This window comes from Neocloeon triangulifer, unplaced genomic scaffold (assembly GCF_031216515.1).
Source record: "Neocloeon triangulifer isolate White Clay Creek 2 clone unplaced genomic scaffold, ASM3121651v1 ptg000014l, whole genome shotgun sequence".
NCBI classification, from domain to species: Eukaryota; Metazoa; Arthropoda; class Insecta; order Ephemeroptera; family Baetidae; genus Neocloeon; species Neocloeon triangulifer.
In genome coordinates this window covers 14,220,853-14,240,408 of record NW_026775556.1, presented here as the reverse complement: position 1 = coordinate 14,240,408, position 19,556 = coordinate 14,220,853, and the positions used below count along the sequence as shown (strand labels likewise).

At 38.8% G+C, this 19,556-nt stretch overlaps 2 protein-coding genes across 8 annotated transcripts in view; both read right to left on the bottom strand.

Annotated features, from left to right (window-relative positions):
• The window catches only part of LOC132201400 (nitric oxide synthase-like protein), a 39,783-nt gene that overhangs the window by 5,186 nt on the left and 15,041 nt on the right, over positions 1 to 19,556 (bottom strand). For 3 of the 7 annotated variants that reach the window (XR_009442263.1, XM_059627553.1, XM_059627555.1), the window contains exons 4-17: positions 17,638 to 17,800; positions 7,916 to 8,007; positions 6,671 to 6,812; positions 6,478 to 6,617; positions 6,004 to 6,178; positions 5,774 to 5,875; positions 4,631 to 4,825; positions 2,938 to 3,038; positions 2,730 to 2,874; positions 2,557 to 2,661; positions 2,390 to 2,422; positions 1,613 to 1,683; positions 535 to 690; positions 301 to 475 (exon numbers count right to left, since the gene is read on the bottom strand). Coding sequence is in view for 6 of the 7 variants with exons in the window: in XM_059627553.1 (XP_059483536.1) it covers positions 301 to 475; positions 535 to 690; positions 1,613 to 1,683; positions 2,390 to 2,422; positions 2,557 to 2,661; positions 2,730 to 2,874; positions 2,938 to 3,038; positions 4,631 to 4,825; positions 5,774 to 5,875; positions 6,004 to 6,178; positions 6,478 to 6,617; positions 6,671 to 6,812; positions 7,916 to 8,007; positions 17,638 to 17,800 (1,795 nt within the window). In the remaining variant the exon portion in view is untranslated. The remainder of the gene's footprint in view (positions 1 to 300; positions 476 to 534; positions 691 to 1,612; positions 1,684 to 2,389; positions 2,423 to 2,556; positions 2,662 to 2,729; positions 2,875 to 2,937; positions 3,039 to 4,630; positions 4,826 to 5,773; positions 5,876 to 6,003; positions 6,179 to 6,477; positions 6,618 to 6,670; positions 6,813 to 7,915; positions 8,008 to 17,637; positions 17,801 to 19,556) is intronic. The other 4 variants (XM_059627557.1, XM_059627558.1, XM_059627554.1 and 1 more) reach the window with 3 other exon arrangements.
• LOC132201416 (uncharacterized) lies at positions 11,082 to 12,073 on the bottom strand. Its single transcript, XM_059627573.1, has 5 exons — positions 12,046 to 12,073; positions 11,868 to 11,995; positions 11,770 to 11,817; positions 11,613 to 11,643; positions 11,082 to 11,542 (listed from the first exon to the last, which is right to left on the bottom strand). The coding sequence occupies exons 1-5, from the start codon at positions 12,071 to 12,073 to the stop codon at positions 11,082 to 11,084; spliced, it is 696 nt and encodes a 231-aa protein (XP_059483556.1).

Below are 19,556 nucleotides of genomic sequence, written 5' to 3'. Positions count from 1 at the left end.
AATTTTTTATTTGCATGCTGGCTACTCGATGTTGTTTTTTTATTTAAAATAATGCAATTAATATGACTAAACACATAGCAAATTGGCTTAATTCAGATTGCGAAAGCTGTGAAAAGTGACGCACACGACACGTCAGCCACTTTTCACAATAACCGTCATCACAAGCAAAGGGAATTGGATTTGCACTAATTTCCAGGCGTATAATTACAACCGGCAGATGACCGCGCACACTGTGCGCGTGACCGAAATCGCAAATGAGGGCAGCGGCGGAAAAGGGTCGAAGGGCAGTTCTACACTTACGGTGAAAACCTCGCGTGCCCAGTCACGAAAGGCTTGCTCCTGTCCGCAGAGCTCGTCACCGGTGGCCAACTTCATCAGCCGCTCGCCGCCCAACTCGCCCAGCAGGTTGTCCACGTATTTGCCGAAGGCGCAGTAGTTGGGGTAGGCGCTCGATCCCAACGCAAACACGGAGAATCTGAGCACATAAATTCTTATAAAACTGACTCATCGGAGGGTTTTTAAACTATTTTTTACCTGACGTTGTTTAGCGGCCCAAAGTTGTCCTCGGACATGACGTCACTGACGGAGCCACGCAACGAGTCCAGACGATCAAGCGGCCTCTTTTCCACCGTCTTTTCCGTGTCCACCTGGCTGTTGGCCTTGATGAAGGACTTAGAGGTGCCCATTCTGCTGCGACAGAAAAAAAAAGAGTCATAGCTCCTTCCTCGGTAGGCAACCGGCACGACTTGCGCGTCGGCCGTTTTGCATAAGCAAACAAAGCCGAAAAACTCTCCCGTGCTAATGGATCGGCAGCGCAGGCGGTGTTTTGCAGAAAATTATCGCGCACCAGAGTTTGCCGAGAGCGGGTCGGAAAGCCGGCGTTAATTGCGTTTTAATCGGGGCCGGCTTTGCAACCGGGTTAATTGTTTTGGGCGAAAAGAAAGACGGATGCCGCTATCTGGCAAGGTGCTTTTATCAGCGCTTAATTGGAGATTTATCGACCAATTACTTTCAATTTCGGTCGTAAAGCTTTTCACCAATGTAAAGTGGCCTAATTTTAATCGGTTAAAACAATTTTCAGCTGTTTTCTTTATATAAATATTTTTGTTTTGCCAATTTAATAAATTGCTGACAAAGGAAAAACTTTTTTGCTTTTTTTATTTTTGAGTAACATATAAATAAACAAACATTATAAAATATTTTATTGCCGAAATTGAGCAAATTTGATTCTGATTTTAGGTTCCAACATCTCCGCAACTTTTACTTTGCTCGTAAATTCAACGTACAACTCCGCACGAACATCAATTTTTGTGTCAAATGCAACAGAAAGGATAGGGCAAGTGCACAAATTACTCCGTTATCAGATTCTTTCTACTTGTTTGCCACCACCGCGACGGAAAATTACATTTAGCTCTTGGTGGCAACAAACAAAAGAGGGCTAATCGAATCAAGAGCGAACGGCACAAAATTGACGTTGCGGAGGTAAATAATGGTGATTAATGAGCCGGCGGCGGCTGATAGAATAAAGGGTCGCGTTATTAGGATTTATTGGAGCTGTTTTTGGAGCAAAAAATAATAATTTCACGTCTCTTTTGCTAAAAAAGCCACAAACCTGATACTGTCCGTTTCGCCTGTGGCCGACGCTTCGTCCATTTTCATGGCGTACAAATTCTGCGCGAACGCCTGCAATCAGAATGAAACAAAAAAGGTAAGCAGGGTGAATAAAAACACAAAGTGTCTATTTTGTGTCTGCTCTTTTTACATCACTTTTATTGCACGCCTCGATTTCGGCCAGCAAACCAAAGCAAACAAACGATAAAGCCAGCAAGAGGCGATAAAACTCGCACTTAAGAAAATTAGCTTGCACAACGTTAAAGTCGAGCGGTAATAATTGAGTGAGGGACGGATATTGCTCCGCGGCTCTCAACGAAGAGAATCTAATCAAACTGTTGTGGCATAATAAGATTCCCAAATTTTGCTACAGGCAATACAATAATAAGCATGCTTCACAAAACTCCAGATTGGCTGCTATGAACGCAATATGCACCCGCTCAACAAAGAAAAATAAATTAACATTAAAAAAATTATTAGTATACAATATGAATATATATCCTCCTGCTACAGTTGACAAGCCCGGAAATCTAAACCTTTCATTTTATGAACATATATGAAAAATTTTAAATTGACCTAAATGCAATCCTGCCAGCTGTACAAGGAAATGAAACATTTTCAAGTAAAATTCCTTCAATTTTGCACAAAATGTTCTTTGTTGAGAGGGTTGTGTGTATATTTCATACATATGTGTATAAGTTCTGCCCACCAAAGTCTAACCCGAAAACTAAAGAAAAAAAAACTTTAATTCGGTGTGTTCTTTGGTATGTTTGCTTACTTGTAAACCTGACGTGCTGAATAAATTTTCTACCTAAAAATAATTTTAAGAAATCTCAATGGTTTTTTTTTAAAGAAATAAAGATCGTGGAAATGATAAAGTGAAATGAAATACCTTTTCCGTTGCAGACCAAAATAGAAATGATTTATGCAAAAATATCAGCTTACCTCGCCATTTTCTGGTGGGTCACCATTACCGAAAGTGGACGTGACAACCAGTAACAACGCCTCATGTTCGACGCTGCTCATGTCGTAGTCTTGCATGCAGTACACCTGTCAGCGACGCCAAATCGATTTCGCTCATTAAATTAAACGAGCTCTCCATATCGAAAAATTCGTACCTGTGCGTTAAACGCGTGGCCGAAAATCTCGCCCAGCTTCTTGGCGTACATCTCTGAACGTCCCGTCTCGGTTGCGTACAAAACTGTGGCCTTGATGCGGCGCGAAAGGGCGCGACCGAACAGCTTTGACGTGAACTTGACGGCCCTAAATAGCACAATATTGGGTCAAGTGGCACGTTTGTGAATTTAAAAAAAAAAAAAGACGAACCTGGCGATCTGTTTGAAGTGGAATTTGCGGCTGGGTTTGCTCTTGGAGCCTTTGCTCGAGTCGCGGCCTTTCTTCCACTCGTGCGTTTTCCAGGCCGGCTCCTGAATTCATAAAAAGGTATTTATGCCAAAAACGAATTCATCATTCGTTCTTATATATAATAAAACGAGACGATACATTTTTCATGAGTTGACGACACTCAAACTAGGTGTATATATCGAGTGCTCTTTTAAAGTGGAATTTATTTGTGAGAGAAAAAAAGCGACGCGTGGAAAACGAGCGTGTTGCTCGACAGCTGCGGATCGGATTCGCCAGCACTGCCGGTCGGTCGGCAATCGGCTGCCGCATATCTCGTCGGCGAAATAAAGTGTCACACTTGGTGATGCATGCGTGGGTGCTTCTCGCCGGCGAGAGAGAGCGAATAAAACGATGATAAGGCGCGGTGGATTGACAGAACTTAAATAGGAATAGCCGGGTGTGTGACACCCTGCACGTACGTACGTATCCATAAACATGCACCGAGTGCCGGCATGCGGACATACACGGGTATATAGCGCGCCATCGATTTCTACTTTTCCATGTGATATCTTTCATCCGCATTTCCCAGTGACGAATTCAGAGGCGGAAGGATACGATACAAAGATCATTTTGACCATTTTGAATCCTTGTTAATGTTGACCGGACCAGCTCGAAAGAAGATAGTGGGACCAGGTAACAGAATTATCACATACTAAAGGAGAGACTAGAACTTCAAAATTTAGGGAAAAGTTCATAGTTTGATTACTGAATTTTAGAGGTTTTAAAAGTAAGGAATTTTTTGAAGGAAATCGCTTTAAATCTTTTTAAAAACCTAGTGAAAAGAAGGAGGGGAACGGTGCATTAATCCTTCCAAAAAAAAAAAACACTAAATTATTAAAAATATGCAAAAAAAAAATAATTAAATAACTAAGAAAATATTCTAGAGAGGTTTAAAGGAAAAGCCAAAGCCCAGAAATGATTGAAAATTTTAATTTAATTTACAATTAGAGAAATATGAAGAATAAATAGAAATAAATTATATATTGAATCCTTGGATAAAAATTATAAAATTTAGCTTTGACTAAATTTAGATACAAGTGAAAGCTTCTTTTCAAATAACGTAATTTTGTTTAAAAAATTCCAAGGAATGAAATACATAAGGGCAATAAATTCCAGGTAGGAACTTCATTATATTTTATGAGTTTAATTAAATTTGAGTTGAATGGAGGCACAACACGCGCGTTATGTATTAAATAACTTAAACGGAAAGCGTAAAAAGGGATCATTAAAGCCCGCAAGCCAAAATCCATTTTTTGCCTTAAAACAAAACACGCGGCGTAAAGAGCAAACCGTCGTTATATTATAATTTGTATAATAAGATAATATCATTTGGCTGCAGTTGCATTAGCACCGCTCATAAATTAAAAGATATGTTATCCGCCGGCGGCAGCGCATTTTGCCCGCTTGCACGCGCAGATTAGAGCTCGCGCGCGCCTGCTCCATCTACGCACAGGACATTTTTGCAGTCCCGCGGCTGCGGTGATAAATCTCGACCTCGTAATTGGCCGAGCAGGAATTGCGAGAGTGCAAAAAAATTACGGTCGCGACACCAAAACTGTTCCCGGGGGCAAAACACAAGTTTTTTTGCGCTGAAATTTGGGCTTTCCACACGCACCTGATACTCGTAGGAGGGTTTCAGGTAGTAAAGGGCCATTTCCTGGTGAAAAACGGGTGTGATGGAGCTCGACATTGGCGGCACAATCCACACCCAGTCAGCCGGACATCCACGTCGCAGGCGCTGCTCGTTGTCCATGTGTTTCAGGAAACTCTCGGACGCCGTGTGGTGGTCCACAATCGTGGCGTTGTGTAACTGAAATTGAAAAATTGGAATTACTTCGACTAAAATAAATTTTTTTCTAATTACATTTCTTTAATTATATTTATATATAATCTTCCTATATTTAAAACTATCAATTCGATTTATTTAAATTTTATACTTTTTACTTTACTTATTAAAAGTGAATAAAAAAATTAAATATTATATATTTTAATACAATTAATTTCAAAAATTGATTATTGAAACATTGTTGTTGTTGTATTTAACTGTTTTACCAAAATATCGTTCACTACAAATACAGTTTGATGATTTCTAGCTGTAGATATTCAATGGAAGCATTCAAAAATATCATAGAGGTAAATAAATTTAGAAAAAATTATTTATAGTTTAGCAATATTGCAGTGCTCAATGCAATGAATAAAGATAATATGGCCATAAATCCCGTAAGAAGATATTTTCATTCTATATAATTAAATGGGCATTTCTATCATTGAAACGTTTTTTTCTGTCAAACAACAGGCAAACCAGGCGGGAAGATATTTTTCAATTGTAAGAAAAAAAGTATTTTTCTACTTCTATTTTTTTTAAATGAATAATTATAAGGGTAGAATTATGGGCAACTCAGGGACCCAGAATCGAAGACATCAATAAAATTCAGAATTATAACGATTTCTGGTCTAAGAATTTTTCTATCATCTATAAAAATTGTTTGTAGTTTTGCAATCAAAAGTTGCTTCCAGGAGGTCAAACCGGCAGTTGTAGTGCAATCAGCAGCAGACACAAGGCAGCGGATGATTTTTCAACGCCAGCCTCGTGCGAGATAGGAATTCATTCATTCGTGTGACAAATGGCGCAAACAACAAGTACAACAACAAAAGCAGAGCGTGTCGCTTCGTCAATGGTTTAGAGCAGCCGAGGGCCCCATTAGATTAATTGCCGCGAGGGCCCTAGACTGATTAAAGCGCGAGCATTGAAAATCACCTGGAAACTGTGCAGCACTGCGACGTTCACCTCGACCAGCGCTTTGTCTTTCCACAGAGTGACTGGATTGCGGGTGTCCAGACCCATGTGTGTCGCCACCACCTGCGAAAAACAAACACGGACGGAGCTTTTACTCGATTGCTCCTCATTAAATAGGCTTTTGTGCTTTAAAAAGGAAGCACTTTTTTTAACCAGATAAAACAGTTCTGATGAAATAACTTGATAGGTACCTCAGTGATGTTGTACCGGTTGGAGTCGCACAAGTCGCGGCAGCCAATCTCGGTGCCCATGTACCAACCATTGAAAGGACACGCTGTGAACTCGAGACCGCCACAGTCAAAGAGCATGCCTGACACTGCCGGCACGCAGTACCACCGAAGACCCAATTCACCAAACCAGTCAAAGCTGGAAAAAAATTACATATTTCTTGTTTATGGCAAAAAATTTAAAATGATAACGTAAAAATATCCATGGAGAAAAAATATAAATTATGCAACATATGTATTTATTTATTTGCAGCTTTTTTATTTCAAGAATTTCCGTTAATAGGTCAATTCATATAATTTTTAATCATATTTGTTTTTATATAATGAAAATTTATTTATTTATTTTTTTTTTAAATTGGTTCTACAAAGTAACTTGCAAAAATTTATGAAATAATAATGAAAGGAATGATTTAATTTAATTTACTAAAAAAAACTCACGTTGGATGTGTAAGAGGAATTTCCATGACTAGGTCTGGTGGAATGTCAAAGTACTCAGGGTCGTGTCCATTGGCTGAAAGCACCAGCGGCAGAATATCAAAGCGCGTGTGTTTGCCTTTCCAGCCGAGTCGAGTGCAAACCTGCGAGAGAAAAAAAGTTTAATTACCCTGCGCATGTTGATGGTCTGTTTTACCTCAGTGAACTCGACATTGACAGGGTCGCCGGTGATGGTGCCGTCCAGTTCTTTGTAGCCAGCGTACGAAATGAGCTGCATGTTCCACACGCGGAAGTCGTGTTTGCCGTCGGTCCGCTGAGGAAAGATGGTGATCGCCGATCTGCGAGTTTTAAAAGCAATTTAATTGATCGCGTCTCGCAAACTCGGAGTCTTTGTCACACAGAAGCGAATACGGAACAAAGGATTCGCTTTCAGAGTAATTATGTTTCAGAGGCGCCCAGAGACTTGTGCAGAGAGACCATAATTTTAATTATGTAAAGCGAGCAGAGCGCATGCAATTTACTTTCGGTCTCGGAGGAGCGCTTGTGTCACATTGCTTTGACATCTCTGTGCAGTCGCTCATTCATAGAAGAATTAAACTGTACAATGTAAATTCATCTTCGTCGTCAGGTATAAGTGATTGATAAAGGTAAAACAAAAGAGAAACGAATATATCTGGAAAAAATTAAAAAAAAAAATTATATGTTATGTATGAACCAATATCAAGTAATTTTCAAAAATATTTTTATGTGGTTGGTATTTGGGATAGACAAATAAATGATATAAAATTAAATTTTGCTATAAAAAAGTGAAGACAATCTAGGTTGATTAAGAAAATCATTTAAAATGTTATGATCTACTTCATCAAAAGTAAAATATTTTTTCATAATGTATTTTTAATCATACTTTTTGTACAAATTTGAATTATTTATTCTCCCCTAATATTATTAAAAAATAAAATTTTGCCCTAACAAATAAATTAATCTATTTTATAAAGAATCGCTGTTAAATTAATATCCTCTAAATTTTTCTGAATAGTTTGCTTAAATTGTTATTAGTTTGTCGCGATTATAATTCCAAGATTGGAACAATACAAGGAAGTAAAATTTATACAAATTATATTGAAAAAGCATGTTTTGAGAGAGTATTACATATTCTCTTTGTTTCTGAGAAGCTAATTCGAGCCGACTTGTCAGATCCAGAGACCTTTTTAATCTAGCTGCTCGCGAAGCTAATTTGCTTCTTTGCATCGTTCACGTCGAGCAAAACAAACGAGCCAAATGAACAAACAACACCTGTGATCCTTAAGCCCTTTTTTGTCCCGAGTTTGCAAATATGTTTGCAAGGGAAATATGAAATAACCCTTTGCCATAGGTCAGGAAATTCGTCACCACAGAGAATTTCCAAGTTTTGCCTTATTTTCCTTTTGTAATATACACTGACCTGATGTTGCCTTTGTTGGTGCTGTACTTGATGTGGTTGCAGATGGCTTCGAACATTCCGCCCGCCGATGTCACCCCGCGACAATCAAACACCTGCAACACGTGGAAAAAATGGTATATTCTGTTGGTCTCTTCAGTTCACGTGCAAAGTCACGAGAGAAAGAGTTATTGGCCCATTCCGCGGGGAATTCGGCTCTTGACATCTAGTGAACAGCAAAAGCCGTGCGAGTGCAATAAATGGCACCGTAAAATAAAGAGGCTTTTCGCCATTGTGCCCTGTTCGGTGGCGGGCATTTTTTTTTTCTCGATGAGAGCATCAGCGGCAGGAATTCGATTCCTCGCCGTCTGCTTTTTTGTTGCTGTTGCAAAACTTTTAAAAGGTTTTTGCAGAAAAGAATTGGGTAATTGGGCAGTTAAATTTATTGAATTATGTGAAGCTTGGGCCTGATGGTGCTCACGTAAAGCATCCTCAAGGAGAAAATAGTTTAGTTTCAAAATGAAGTGTCTGGAATAAATTCTGCTCTACGTACTTTGAGAAAGAATCAGCTGTGCAGAAATAAAATTTAAGCTATTTAGATGGAAACGTAAAAAAATTAATACTGTTTAAAACTTTATATTGAATTATTTCTGGGGGATAATTTAAAAGGATTTCTTTGTTTCAAAGTGCGCGCAATATGCAAATTACCTCCTTTTACAGAGACGTAAAGCAAAACTTTCAGAAACCATCTGGCACGCGCCCTCACTTTCGCGTCTCTCAATTGTCATCAGCGGAGCTCGCGCGAAACAGAAGCACATCAAATTGTATTTTAATATAAACCTGTTTATACCTCATCAACGCAAAATCGCAAATGTGTTTGCACTCTCGTCGACACGTTGGCAAAGGCAATATATTGCATTTTGTTTGTTGCACCGGAAAGCACCTGCCGCTGCCACAGACACGCGAAATTTAATTATTTCTCGATCTCTCTACACCTGAAGATAGTGCGCGGCTGAGATACAACAATGAACGTATAATTCAGTGTTCTCGCGAGGGCAAAATGGTAATGCACCCGGGCAGACGGCGATAATTAGCACTGCCGACCGACTTGTTGGAGTTCGTCGGGCGCAATAACTTCGCGAGAGCAGAACACAGGCCGGTAATTAAGACACTCGCGTGTGTTCATCAATCAAATTCCGCAACCGCGGCGGGGCTGCTCTCATCTTCGCAGCCGTCGCGGGCAGGCCTCTTCGCTAATTACTGCAGCTCAACACCCTCTGCGAACGCCGCAAATTGAAAAGTTGACTGACACATGCTTTTTGTCTATTTTTGTTCCTTTTTTTTTGAATGATTTAAAATGAGTTTACATATGTTTTACTATTTAAAAATTTTCACACCAAAATTAGCGCTCATAAACAATTTTTCTAGCATCTGAGCATCAATTTAGATTATCCTTCTGCAATGGCTCAGGATAATACCAGCCCAGCATAATTTGTTAAGAAAGATGTCATAATCTTTTCGGCAAACGTAGAGCCTCCTTCCTCATTTTGGACCGCTGGGGCACATTTTAGTTTGTTTAAAAACGGCTTATTCGCGCAGCATGAATTATAAATACGATTTATGTCGAGTTTACTGCAGAATTATGTAAATGAGAACTCAAACTTTTTCTCTCGGGAAACTTTTTTGTGTGCTGCACCACACACCAGAATCCTAATTTGCTCGTTTTGTTTTTAATTGATTACGCAGTTCAAGAGCTTAAAATTTTCTAAAATGCCCGTAAAAACCAGAAGAATCGTATAATTATGTTTATTTTGAAGAATCACACAACCTAAAATAAACTGAAGCAAATAAGGGTTTTCACCAAAAATGTGGATATTTACTTTATTTCTCCCAATATGCCATTCACGGTATACGGATTATCAATGACAATAAACGATTTTCACACTCGATTGTCTCAATATTCCCACATATTCCAAGCTAAATAATTAATCCTATAAAATTCATAAATAAATAAATTAAAAATAAAAAAGCTTATGGAATAACAATTGTCACATTATTTGATCAAATTTCGTCAGCTCGGTTGATAGATCTGTTTGTGTTAATTGAAACAAACGACGCAACAACGCAGTGATCCGGTGAAATCCTCTTTCAGTGACAAATATTTGGAAGTTGATCACAACTGATGTTAATTGACGTCAAGCGCGGGGGCTATTGCACGTTTATTATTATTTTGACGAGCAGACATGCATATGGGACAATGAACGGTGCTAACCAGATTAAATGGGGTGTCGGACCGTGACATTTGTTTTCATTGAGGATATTGGACTATTTTTGGGCCCAGGGACGGACACTTTCACTTTATGAGCTGCCGTTTTGGCAAATTTCTAATGATATGGAAGAAAATCGATTTGTTTTAGTATTTTTATCAGGCAGTGACGTCACAATGACAGCACTTTCCTTTGCACACACGTTTTGTTTTTCCTGGAAACTATTTCTCTTCGGCTGAATAATATTCTGAGCTCAGTCTGAACGATTGAATTCGATCTCTCGGCGGTGAGAGAGTTCGGAATATAATCCTGGCCGCATCCACTCCCGAGCAGGCTGATTCGGAATATTTTCCACGGCGAGTAGTATAGTTTCGCGCACTTATATTGTGTTCCTCACTGCTGGAGGCGCGAAACAAAAGCCCACCCTCGCCACATATATTTCATCTCTCTCACGCGAAAGCGTTTCTGGTTGGGGTAGTTTTGCTTTTCCCGCGGATAAAAAGATGGTGGAAGCATGTACGAAATATAACGTTTTCAACATATACGTTTTACGGAGTGTTTTTTTGCGTGCGGAATGCCCAGGGGTAATTTATTTCGCCGCGCTTTTCGCTTCCACCGTTTTTCTCAAGAGCGTTCTTATTTATAATTCCACTAAGTGAGCACCACGCTCGCCTTAATCAAGCGTGAAAGCGTTCATTATACGTGTTTGTTCCGCGCCGAAGTAGCACGGGATGTTAGCGAGAAAATGAAATTTACACATTTCCGGCAATTTTATCATTCTTTTTAGAAATGATTTGAATTTTTATTTCAAATTTATTGTTTAAAAAAAAAAAATACTCCTCACAATTGGGATCCATCACACAATCAATTCAAATTTTTAATTATGAAAATTATTGTTGGACTGGAAACATGATTAATTTAATTTATAAATCTTCATATTCACAGAGATTGACTAATTTTTCAAGGCAATCTACCTCCTTCAGTTGCAAAGAATGAACTTTCGTTTTATTCTCCACCTTGAATAAAAGAGCTACACAGGTGCCGCCAATCTTCATTGAGACCGTTTTTGAAAGATTTATGTCTTTTGGCACCCAAGGCAACATGTCCATTTGAAGTGGCGCATATGTCGCACTTTTAAAACCACAGTACACAAAGTTTGACTTGCAATAGTTTTTGAAAGCAGTTAACCGCAACAATCCAGAGGTGTGAAAATCGGACGGCAAATTTCTAATGACACATTTGATTTCTTCTGCGCTTTTCGGCATCCAAGGCCCACCAGGACGAACCATTGTGCTGCATGCATACATCGCTACTTCATTTTCAGCCGGGATGCTTTGAGCATAGTACATGGATTTGTTGCACATTTTCTTGAATGTCCCAGTTGCTTAATAAATAATATGCGTAATTTGAAGCATAAAAATTTCAAAAAAAGATGAATATCGATTTTAACATACCAGCTGAGTTGATTTGTTTTATGGTTCTTGCCTATTAAAAAAAATTGTTTAGTTAAAAAAATTTAAATTTACGATTTCAATCCGTTACAAAAACGAAAAAGAGACTAACAAATTTTTTTTATCATAGAGAATTTTGGGGAGGGAAAAAACTACGTACAACTATAGAGTTAAAATTTAAAGTTGGACACTCGGGACATGACGCAGCCTACAACAATTGGTTTCAATGAGTTGTGCAACAAATCGATTAAAATGTACATAGGCATCCATTCCGGCACCAGTTTTTTCATGGAAGTAGCAACGATCTTTAGAATTACGGCTTGCATTATTCGCCAACCCCAGACACTCGGCGATGCAAAATCTCACTCTGTAGCGAAGCCCACAGTCTAATGAAATTTATAAGTTAATGAGAAAAGTGAAAAATATTTACTTTTACCATATCTTTCAATGGTCATTAATGTCATCTATGAACATAATTATGCTAGCTAGTGAATTCAATACAGAATAAGATACTATCAACTTGCCTGTGGGAAGAAAAGTATTGAAAAAATTATAAAAGTTTGAATTGCAGCACAGAGAACACCGAAAAAATGATGCTTAACTTTCATGATTTCATCAGCTGTCTGCTCTTTACGTTTAAAAAAACAAAACTAATAGTTCAGCGTCATCAACAAACGTTTTTCCTATTTTGAAAATCGTCGTGATTTATTTGTTGCGCGCTGCAAAACTGTCACAACTCTTTATATGCTTTATATCTATGCATCAAGCAAACCACAATATTTTACGCAGTTCCGGTAAAAAAATTTATAACTAGGACGTGCTGGGTCAGTAAATTAATATATCAAGTGTAATGTTGGAAAATATATAATCATTGGAATGAAATGACTTTCAGGTTTGTAAATTTTTCACAATGATGAAACTTAAAGATAAATTTTAATATTCATTTTTGTTTTCAAAGAAACTTTTCTATTATTTCATGAACACCAAAAACGTATTAATAAAGTTAGATCTGCAGTAAAAAATTAATTTCTCATTGCAACAGGGATGTCGAAACGATGGAAACGTTAGACACACATAATTGGACAAAACACGGTCAAAATTGACTTGACAGCGGTGCACATAGAAAAGCAACCCTGCCGGCGCGCGGTGTTTTGTTAACACACCGGCAAACAGCCCATCCGTCCGTCAACCAGTTCTCACGCCGGTGTGCGCAACGCACACGTCTAATCAATTTATACACACCGTGGAGTCGACGAAACGAAAGATTTATCGGTGGTCGTCTCTATTTCTGAAACCTGCCGCTTTCCGCTGCGAGCTCTTGAAATAATTATAGGGTGCTAAAGGCGCATAATTTGATATAAAGCAAAGTTTGAAATTAAATTACTAATTGAAAAAATATCTTAAAAGCCAGCTTTTTATGATGCTAAATTTTTACAATTGGATGAAATAATTGTATAGTTTATTTCTAAAAATATGAAATGAAGATAATTTTATATAATTTTAAATTTTTAAATCAAATTTATTTTTACCATATCTGTTGCATTTTTTTAGCATTATTCATTTATAATTCTAGAAAATTATATAATTCACACAGAATTTTCACATTTTTAAATTTTACCAAGATTTATTAAAAGAAAGGAAAAGTTCATAAGGTCGTTCCAATTCTGTTCACGTTGACTGTTCGCCCGAACAAAGAGTGCATCGGATCAGTAGCTTTTTTGTCATTCGTCGCGCGATCCAAGGGTGTACATATCGCGGTGCAGGATCAGAGGGCGCAGAAGATTCGGCCGCGTTCGCAGATTGAGTGATAAAGTGCGCGAGGAGACCCCTTTGCATATTTAGCAGCCCATCCCCCGCTAAATGCGGTTGTTGCTTTCAAATGGGTGCGACAGAGCGAAAAGGGATTTCGTGCGATTGACTGGTGCGGCAGGCAGGTGGGAAAAGAGAGAGGCGCCCCTGCGGATTTTCAGTCCTTCTAAAGAACCGGAATGCGTCGAAGCAGAGTCTCGGACAAAGGGCATCCAAATTAAATCCGGGCTGTCGTGCGGTTTGCATAACTCGTATGCACGGCAGAACTTGGTCGTTCGTGAGAAGAAGATCAGCGTTGGGCGATTCTGAGAATTGGGCGTTGCGGTTTTGTTCAATCGAAGCAGGCAAAAGTTTGCAACTTTGGGGTGTTGCTGAAAGCCTATAAATTAAAGATGCTCTTGAACACTTTTTTGGTGCAAGGAAAAAACTTGAACCATTAGTCATGCAAAAATTCATCTGCAAGATATTTGATATTTATAAACATATGCACATAATTAATAAATATTTGCAACTAAACATGCAAAAAATTCCAGTGCAATTTCTTTTATATTGTTTCCTGTACATTCCTTTAGCTGAAGCAGCGGTCGGAACGAGCAACGACGTGGAATAAAAAATTTATTCATTTTACATGAGCAAAGGATTATAAAAGTCGGTGTGCCAGTGAGACGGGATTATCTCAGTGGGATCATCCATTACCGCGGATCCCGTCGGTGAGCGCAAAAAGCGACTTTCGCTCTCAAATCCCCAACTTTTTACCCAGCACATTATGCCGTAAACTTTTTATATAAGACGATTATTTTCCGCTTGTTTTCGCTTTTAGCACGTGTGAGGGCACTTTGAAAAACTAAATTCAACCACGAACTATTCTAGTTTTGCACCAAACCTCAAACACCGGTAGCAATACGGAAAATTTAGTATTGATGAAAAACCGCAGAAGGGTCAAATTGTCGAGTCGCTGCAGGTGATTGAGGGTTGTGTTTTGCCACCTGCACCACCGCACGCGTCTCCCGATTAAAAATTTATGGAGCGAGCGCTGCTGCATTTCTGCGGCGGGAATGCGGCTTCGTTGATTGACTCGCTCGTCGATTGAAAGCTCTCGTCGATTTATCGGGAGATTTGCACTCGACGGGCGGGATGAATATTTGCAGGACAACAGGTGGCAACGAAGTGGCTCTGCGGGGGGCTCGCTATACACTTTGACGAGGGAGCAAAGTTAGTTTTGCTTCTCGATGGTATATAAAGAAAGGCGCCTGAAAAGTCGCCCGTTTTTGCACTCTGGGAAAAATATAAAACTCGGCGCTTTTATCTCACAGCACGAGATCGAAAGCTGTCTCTGCCACTGACGAGAGAATTGCATTTTTTTTTCTCCACTTTAATCTGATTATGTCGGAATTTTTCGCATTGCTTCTTGGATCTCATTTTCACGCAGAGAGTGTCGCGAGGGTTGTTTGTTTCCGATCCTTGAAAAGTTGGCCGACGAAGCGTCTGTCTCTTGCACACACGCGACTTCGTCAAGGAGTTTTCCGGAAACACGGGCAAATCGTGCGTGCGCCGCAAGGCATCACACGAACTGAATCTAAAATACATTGAGGGGCCTTTCATAAAGGAAAAATTAACAAAATGCTTGTTTTTTTTTGCTAAATTCTGACTTTCGTTTATGATGTTCTGTCACTTCTTTCAGTAAAGAATATGAATACAATTTGGGATTTTTCTTGAGCTAAATAAATAGCAACAAAAGAGGGCTAAAATAAAATTTTGTTTGTAATTAATATAATTTAGTAATAATAATTGTGTCATTTGTTTTTTAAATGCAATAAAAATATTTTGTATTATATTAATATAATTATTTTTTTAAATTCAAATCATGAATGTAAACAATATGGATCTTTTAGGTTGATCAATGCGATTTATATACAATATTTATAAACAAACTTTGCAAATTTAGATGAATTTATTATCTGGGAATTTTTCCCTATAATTAAAGTAATTGAAATGTTTTGATTAAAATTATAAAAATGAGGTAGAAAAAATTTAATTTACTACAAAAAATTATATGTCATGTTGTTATTCTGTAAATTTGTGATACACAAAGAGAGTTTTTGGAAGTTTCATAATAAAAGAGCGATTATAAAATTCGTGCCATAGATTTTCTTCTTATTTTGATCTCCATGCGGTTAGGGAGAGCAAAAACTACAACTTAACTTTTTCAAAAGTATACGAGAACACACACTTAAATTAAATTAAGAATAGTTGATGCACGCCGCCGACAAGAACATACCTGTTTTAACAGTTGCAAGTTTGAAAATATTCTAAAAATCATTTTTTCCCCTCTTTTCCATTCTAAACATGAAAGATGATAATATGTGATGTGCTAATTAAAGCTCGCGGAGACAAACATACATTAGCAGTAAAATTCAGACTTGCAGAGCGCGAAATTCCGCCCCCGGCAGCTCCATTTTCGCGCGTTTCGGAAAAGCATCCGGTGCCTGCCCTGTTTGTAAGAGAGCTTCAAAGTGCACAAATAATAAACAGAGAGCTGCGATTGATGAGCTCCTCATACGAGTTGACAAGCTTGCTAAATTGCCCACCTCTCTCTCCCTTCTCTACTTCCAATTCCGGGTCGTACTCGCGGCGTCGAAACGCGCCGAATTAATTCAGCCGCCGCCGAGAATCGTTTAAGAGCAGAGATCATTAGGCGTCTCATCCGACTGCACCTGATTAGCGTCTCTGACTCGCGGGCAAACGCGTTTTCCGCGCTCGGCAATTGGCTGCTAACTCGATTTCCGACTCTGCCGCACTCTTTGACCTGCTCGTCAGATTGGATGTTTAATCACGCGGCGTTCATTAAGGAAAAGAAGGAACGGAAAATTCCCATCCCGGCGGAAATGTACTTTGTTTGTTTTTTCAATTTTTCCACAATATTTCAGAATTAGAATAACATAAGAGGGAGCTCGTGTCGCAAATGCCAAGACGCTGGCTTACTTTAAAAATCTCATTCCCGCTCTCCAGTTTTTATTTTATTTTTTATTTTCTCACCGCGAGAACGTCTCTCGCGAGCAAACAAGCCATTCTCTGTGCCGCCGCTGTCGTGTTTCTTTTATTTCGCTCTCTTCGTCTCTTTTTACTTTTCTTTTTGTCTCGCCGCGGCGTCCGTCCGTCCGGCCTCCGCCTCCGGGCTCGAGGGTGCAGAAACGAAGAAAGAATCCGCGCACACGGTGCCTTGTGACGTCACCCCGTGAATAATATGCTGATTTCGACAATGAAAAAGAGACTCACAGACTAAATTCACTTTGCATTCGTCACTCCCCTTCTTAAGAACAGCAAAATTCTAATTGCTTTCCAACGTAAACCATGCATTTTGTGGCACTGGGAAAAATCTGTTGGAATCGCAAGGAGCCCCTCCATAAAAAACGGGGTGTTAAAAAGAGTTCTTTTTAGACGCAAATAAGAGAGAGAAAAAAACTCATTTTTATGGAAAAATGAAAATAATGAAGTGCTTGGAGGAAATGTGCGAAGTTAAAGAAGGTTGGATTGAAAAGGATAAATGCGTTGATTTACTGTGGAAACTTTTAAAACGAATAACATTCAAAGTTGAATTGTCTTAATTTTTTCATAGAGATTCCATAACTTCACTAAAAAATTATTAAATTGTTAAGTGAATATATTTTTAGTTAAGGTAAAAGAGTCTACTGAATTTTCCAGGCTGTGATTTGGAGATTTTTTTGCGCGACAAATGCGGAAAAAGCAATTTTTCCGCGGAACACTTTTCATGCAAATGAGCGTGTGCAGCTGTAATAATCAATAACCAATAACGGGATTAAAAAACTTCGTTAATGATCAGCAGCCGAGTTCAAAAGAGAGATGAGCACCAAGAGGACCGTCTTTTCGCACCGAAGCCTTTTGTTTACTGAGGCAAAAGTTATTACACGCGCGCCCCTTGTGTGCTGTCGAAAATCGCTTTTTCGAAGTGAGAGGGAAATATTGTTTTTTGTTGACGAGGGAACTTCTTCCATAAACTTCCCACTTTCGCAAATGCTGCGAGTGGGGCTGTTCATCAACAAGTCAGGCGAATGGTTAATTGGTCTATATACCCGCGAAAAGTTTCTGATCTGATCAACTAAAATATGCAGCCTAAAATAATCCAATCAAAAATTTTGATTGATTTCCAACTAAATAAAATCGGTTAAAAGTTGAATGAAATTTTAAAATTTCAACTCACCTGAAGTTTCGACCACTGAATGCGTCCAATGCAGCGAGACGAGTTTCTCCAAGCGAGTTTGGCGCCGTACACGAGTTCCGTGTTTGTCAACTGATACGTGAGGGACTCGTCGACTTCCTTGCAAACTTGAGCCCACCGGGATTGGTGCGCCGCGCTGTTTAACCTGCAACAACAACCGCTAATTGACTTCCAATAATAACCCAAAACTAATTTGCGACGCAATTTTCTGGCCGCGAAAACGGATTCGAAATGGAGCAACTGCGTACATTATTTTGCTTAATCCGTTGTCCACTAAAATTAATTAAACGTTACAAGTTTGTTACTTCGGAGAGAAGCTTTGCAAGTTGAAGTTGTACAGTATTTCATCGCAGAGGCTTTTGGATGCATGAGCATGAGCCCTTTGCGTTCGTATTCATGCTAATTTATTCAAATCCAACTGCTATAACTGCTGCTCGCGACCGTAAAAACTTGTCGCTGACGATAAACGACCTGCACTGAATATCCAGTCCAAAATTATGCACGGCACGCGGCTGGATAAAGTAAAAAATAAATGTCGCAATTTCACGTTATAGCAGGCTCATTCAATATCTGAACTTATTTCCGCGATCCTAAACACGCACCTATAAAAATTTGTGATCTGTCCAAAATGCTTCAACGAATCTACGGACTGTGCGACTGTAATCAAAATATCGCATACGTACTGTTTTTTTCTTCTCATTTTATTTTCAATAAATCTTTAATTATGGTTGGGCTTGTGTCCATTAAGAATATGAAGAAGGCCAGCCAATAATCACTGTATTTAATTATTTAATTTTATACAAAATTTGATTTGTCACCTGGTTTATAAAAATGTCAACTCAAAAACAATTAATTTATTTTTAACTAGGTTAATTGTGGAAAAAAATTCGTAGAAAATAAATATTTAATGCAAAAATGATATTTATGACAAAATTAATAAAAAAAAACTACAAGTTTAAGTTTCAAATTATAACCTTTCATTCAACTAAGACCGTTTTAAGGCCCTTCATACAAGATAGGGAAAGGACGGAAGCATCCAGGAATCGCATTTGACAGAGTGGAAATTAAGTCTCATTGTCAAGCTAATATCTCAGCGGCGAGAGGGAATTATCATCTGTCAGCCGAGTTTCCAACAGATAACGAACGGGTGATCTGGATGCTGCAGCCCAAGATGAACAAACAAGCTGATTTTTTTGTGCTCAGTCAACGGGAACTCTGGATTTTTTTATTTTGTTTCCCGCAACTTTCCTTTTTGCATTCAAATTCGCGCGGCGAGAGGAACTGCGGTTCGTGTTTAAAAAGAAAAAGGACTTCATGACCGCTCTGTAGCGCAAAACTTTTCTCATGAATTATTTAAGTCGAAACAAAAAATTGCAGAACAAAAGAGCTCACGAAACACACACCTGCACACTCGCTCTGCAGTTAATTAGGACGTTATGCAAATCGGTGCGGTTTATTATTTGAACAAAGTTTTGGCAGTGATATTAATAAAAGGGTCGGGATACAACCCTGCCCTTTAACTTGCGGCCGCTCATATGAATTTATATTGTGACATTATGCAAGAGCGAGATTGCCCCTGAATATATATACCGGCCTGCATGAATTCTTGATAATTAATGCCAATTTATTCTACTTTGAGATAACTTTATTTGTCTAATTAAACTTCCATTTAAATTGAAACGCAGCCAAAGATTAAAAAATTGTAAATATTTAATTAAGTGATAAAAACTTCAACTTTTGCGTGGAAAAGCCTGAACACGGAAGGCCTTGGCAGGGCTTTTGAAAGCCACAAGGTGGCCGACTTATAATCACCCACGACACGGGTAGCTTTATGCTTTGTGCGATATTATACACGCGCTCTGCTCGCAATTAAGTGCATAATTCACGTGTCAAGGGAGCGA

What these genes read in the sequence shown, in the direction of transcription:
- LOC132201416 (XM_059627573.1), bottom strand. Translation starts at nt 12,073, where the DNA reads ATGACATTAATGACCATTGAAAGATATG. An exon ending in GTGCCGGAATGGATGCCTAT is followed by an intron (nt 11,818 to 11,867) that starts GTACATTTTAAT and finishes CAATTGTTGTAG; the next exon opens with GCTGCGTCATGTCCCGAGTG. An exon ending in TAAATTTTAACTCTATAGTT is followed by an intron (nt 11,644 to 11,769) that starts GTACGTAGTTTT and finishes TTTTTTTAATAG; the next exon opens with GCAAGAACCATAAAACAAAT.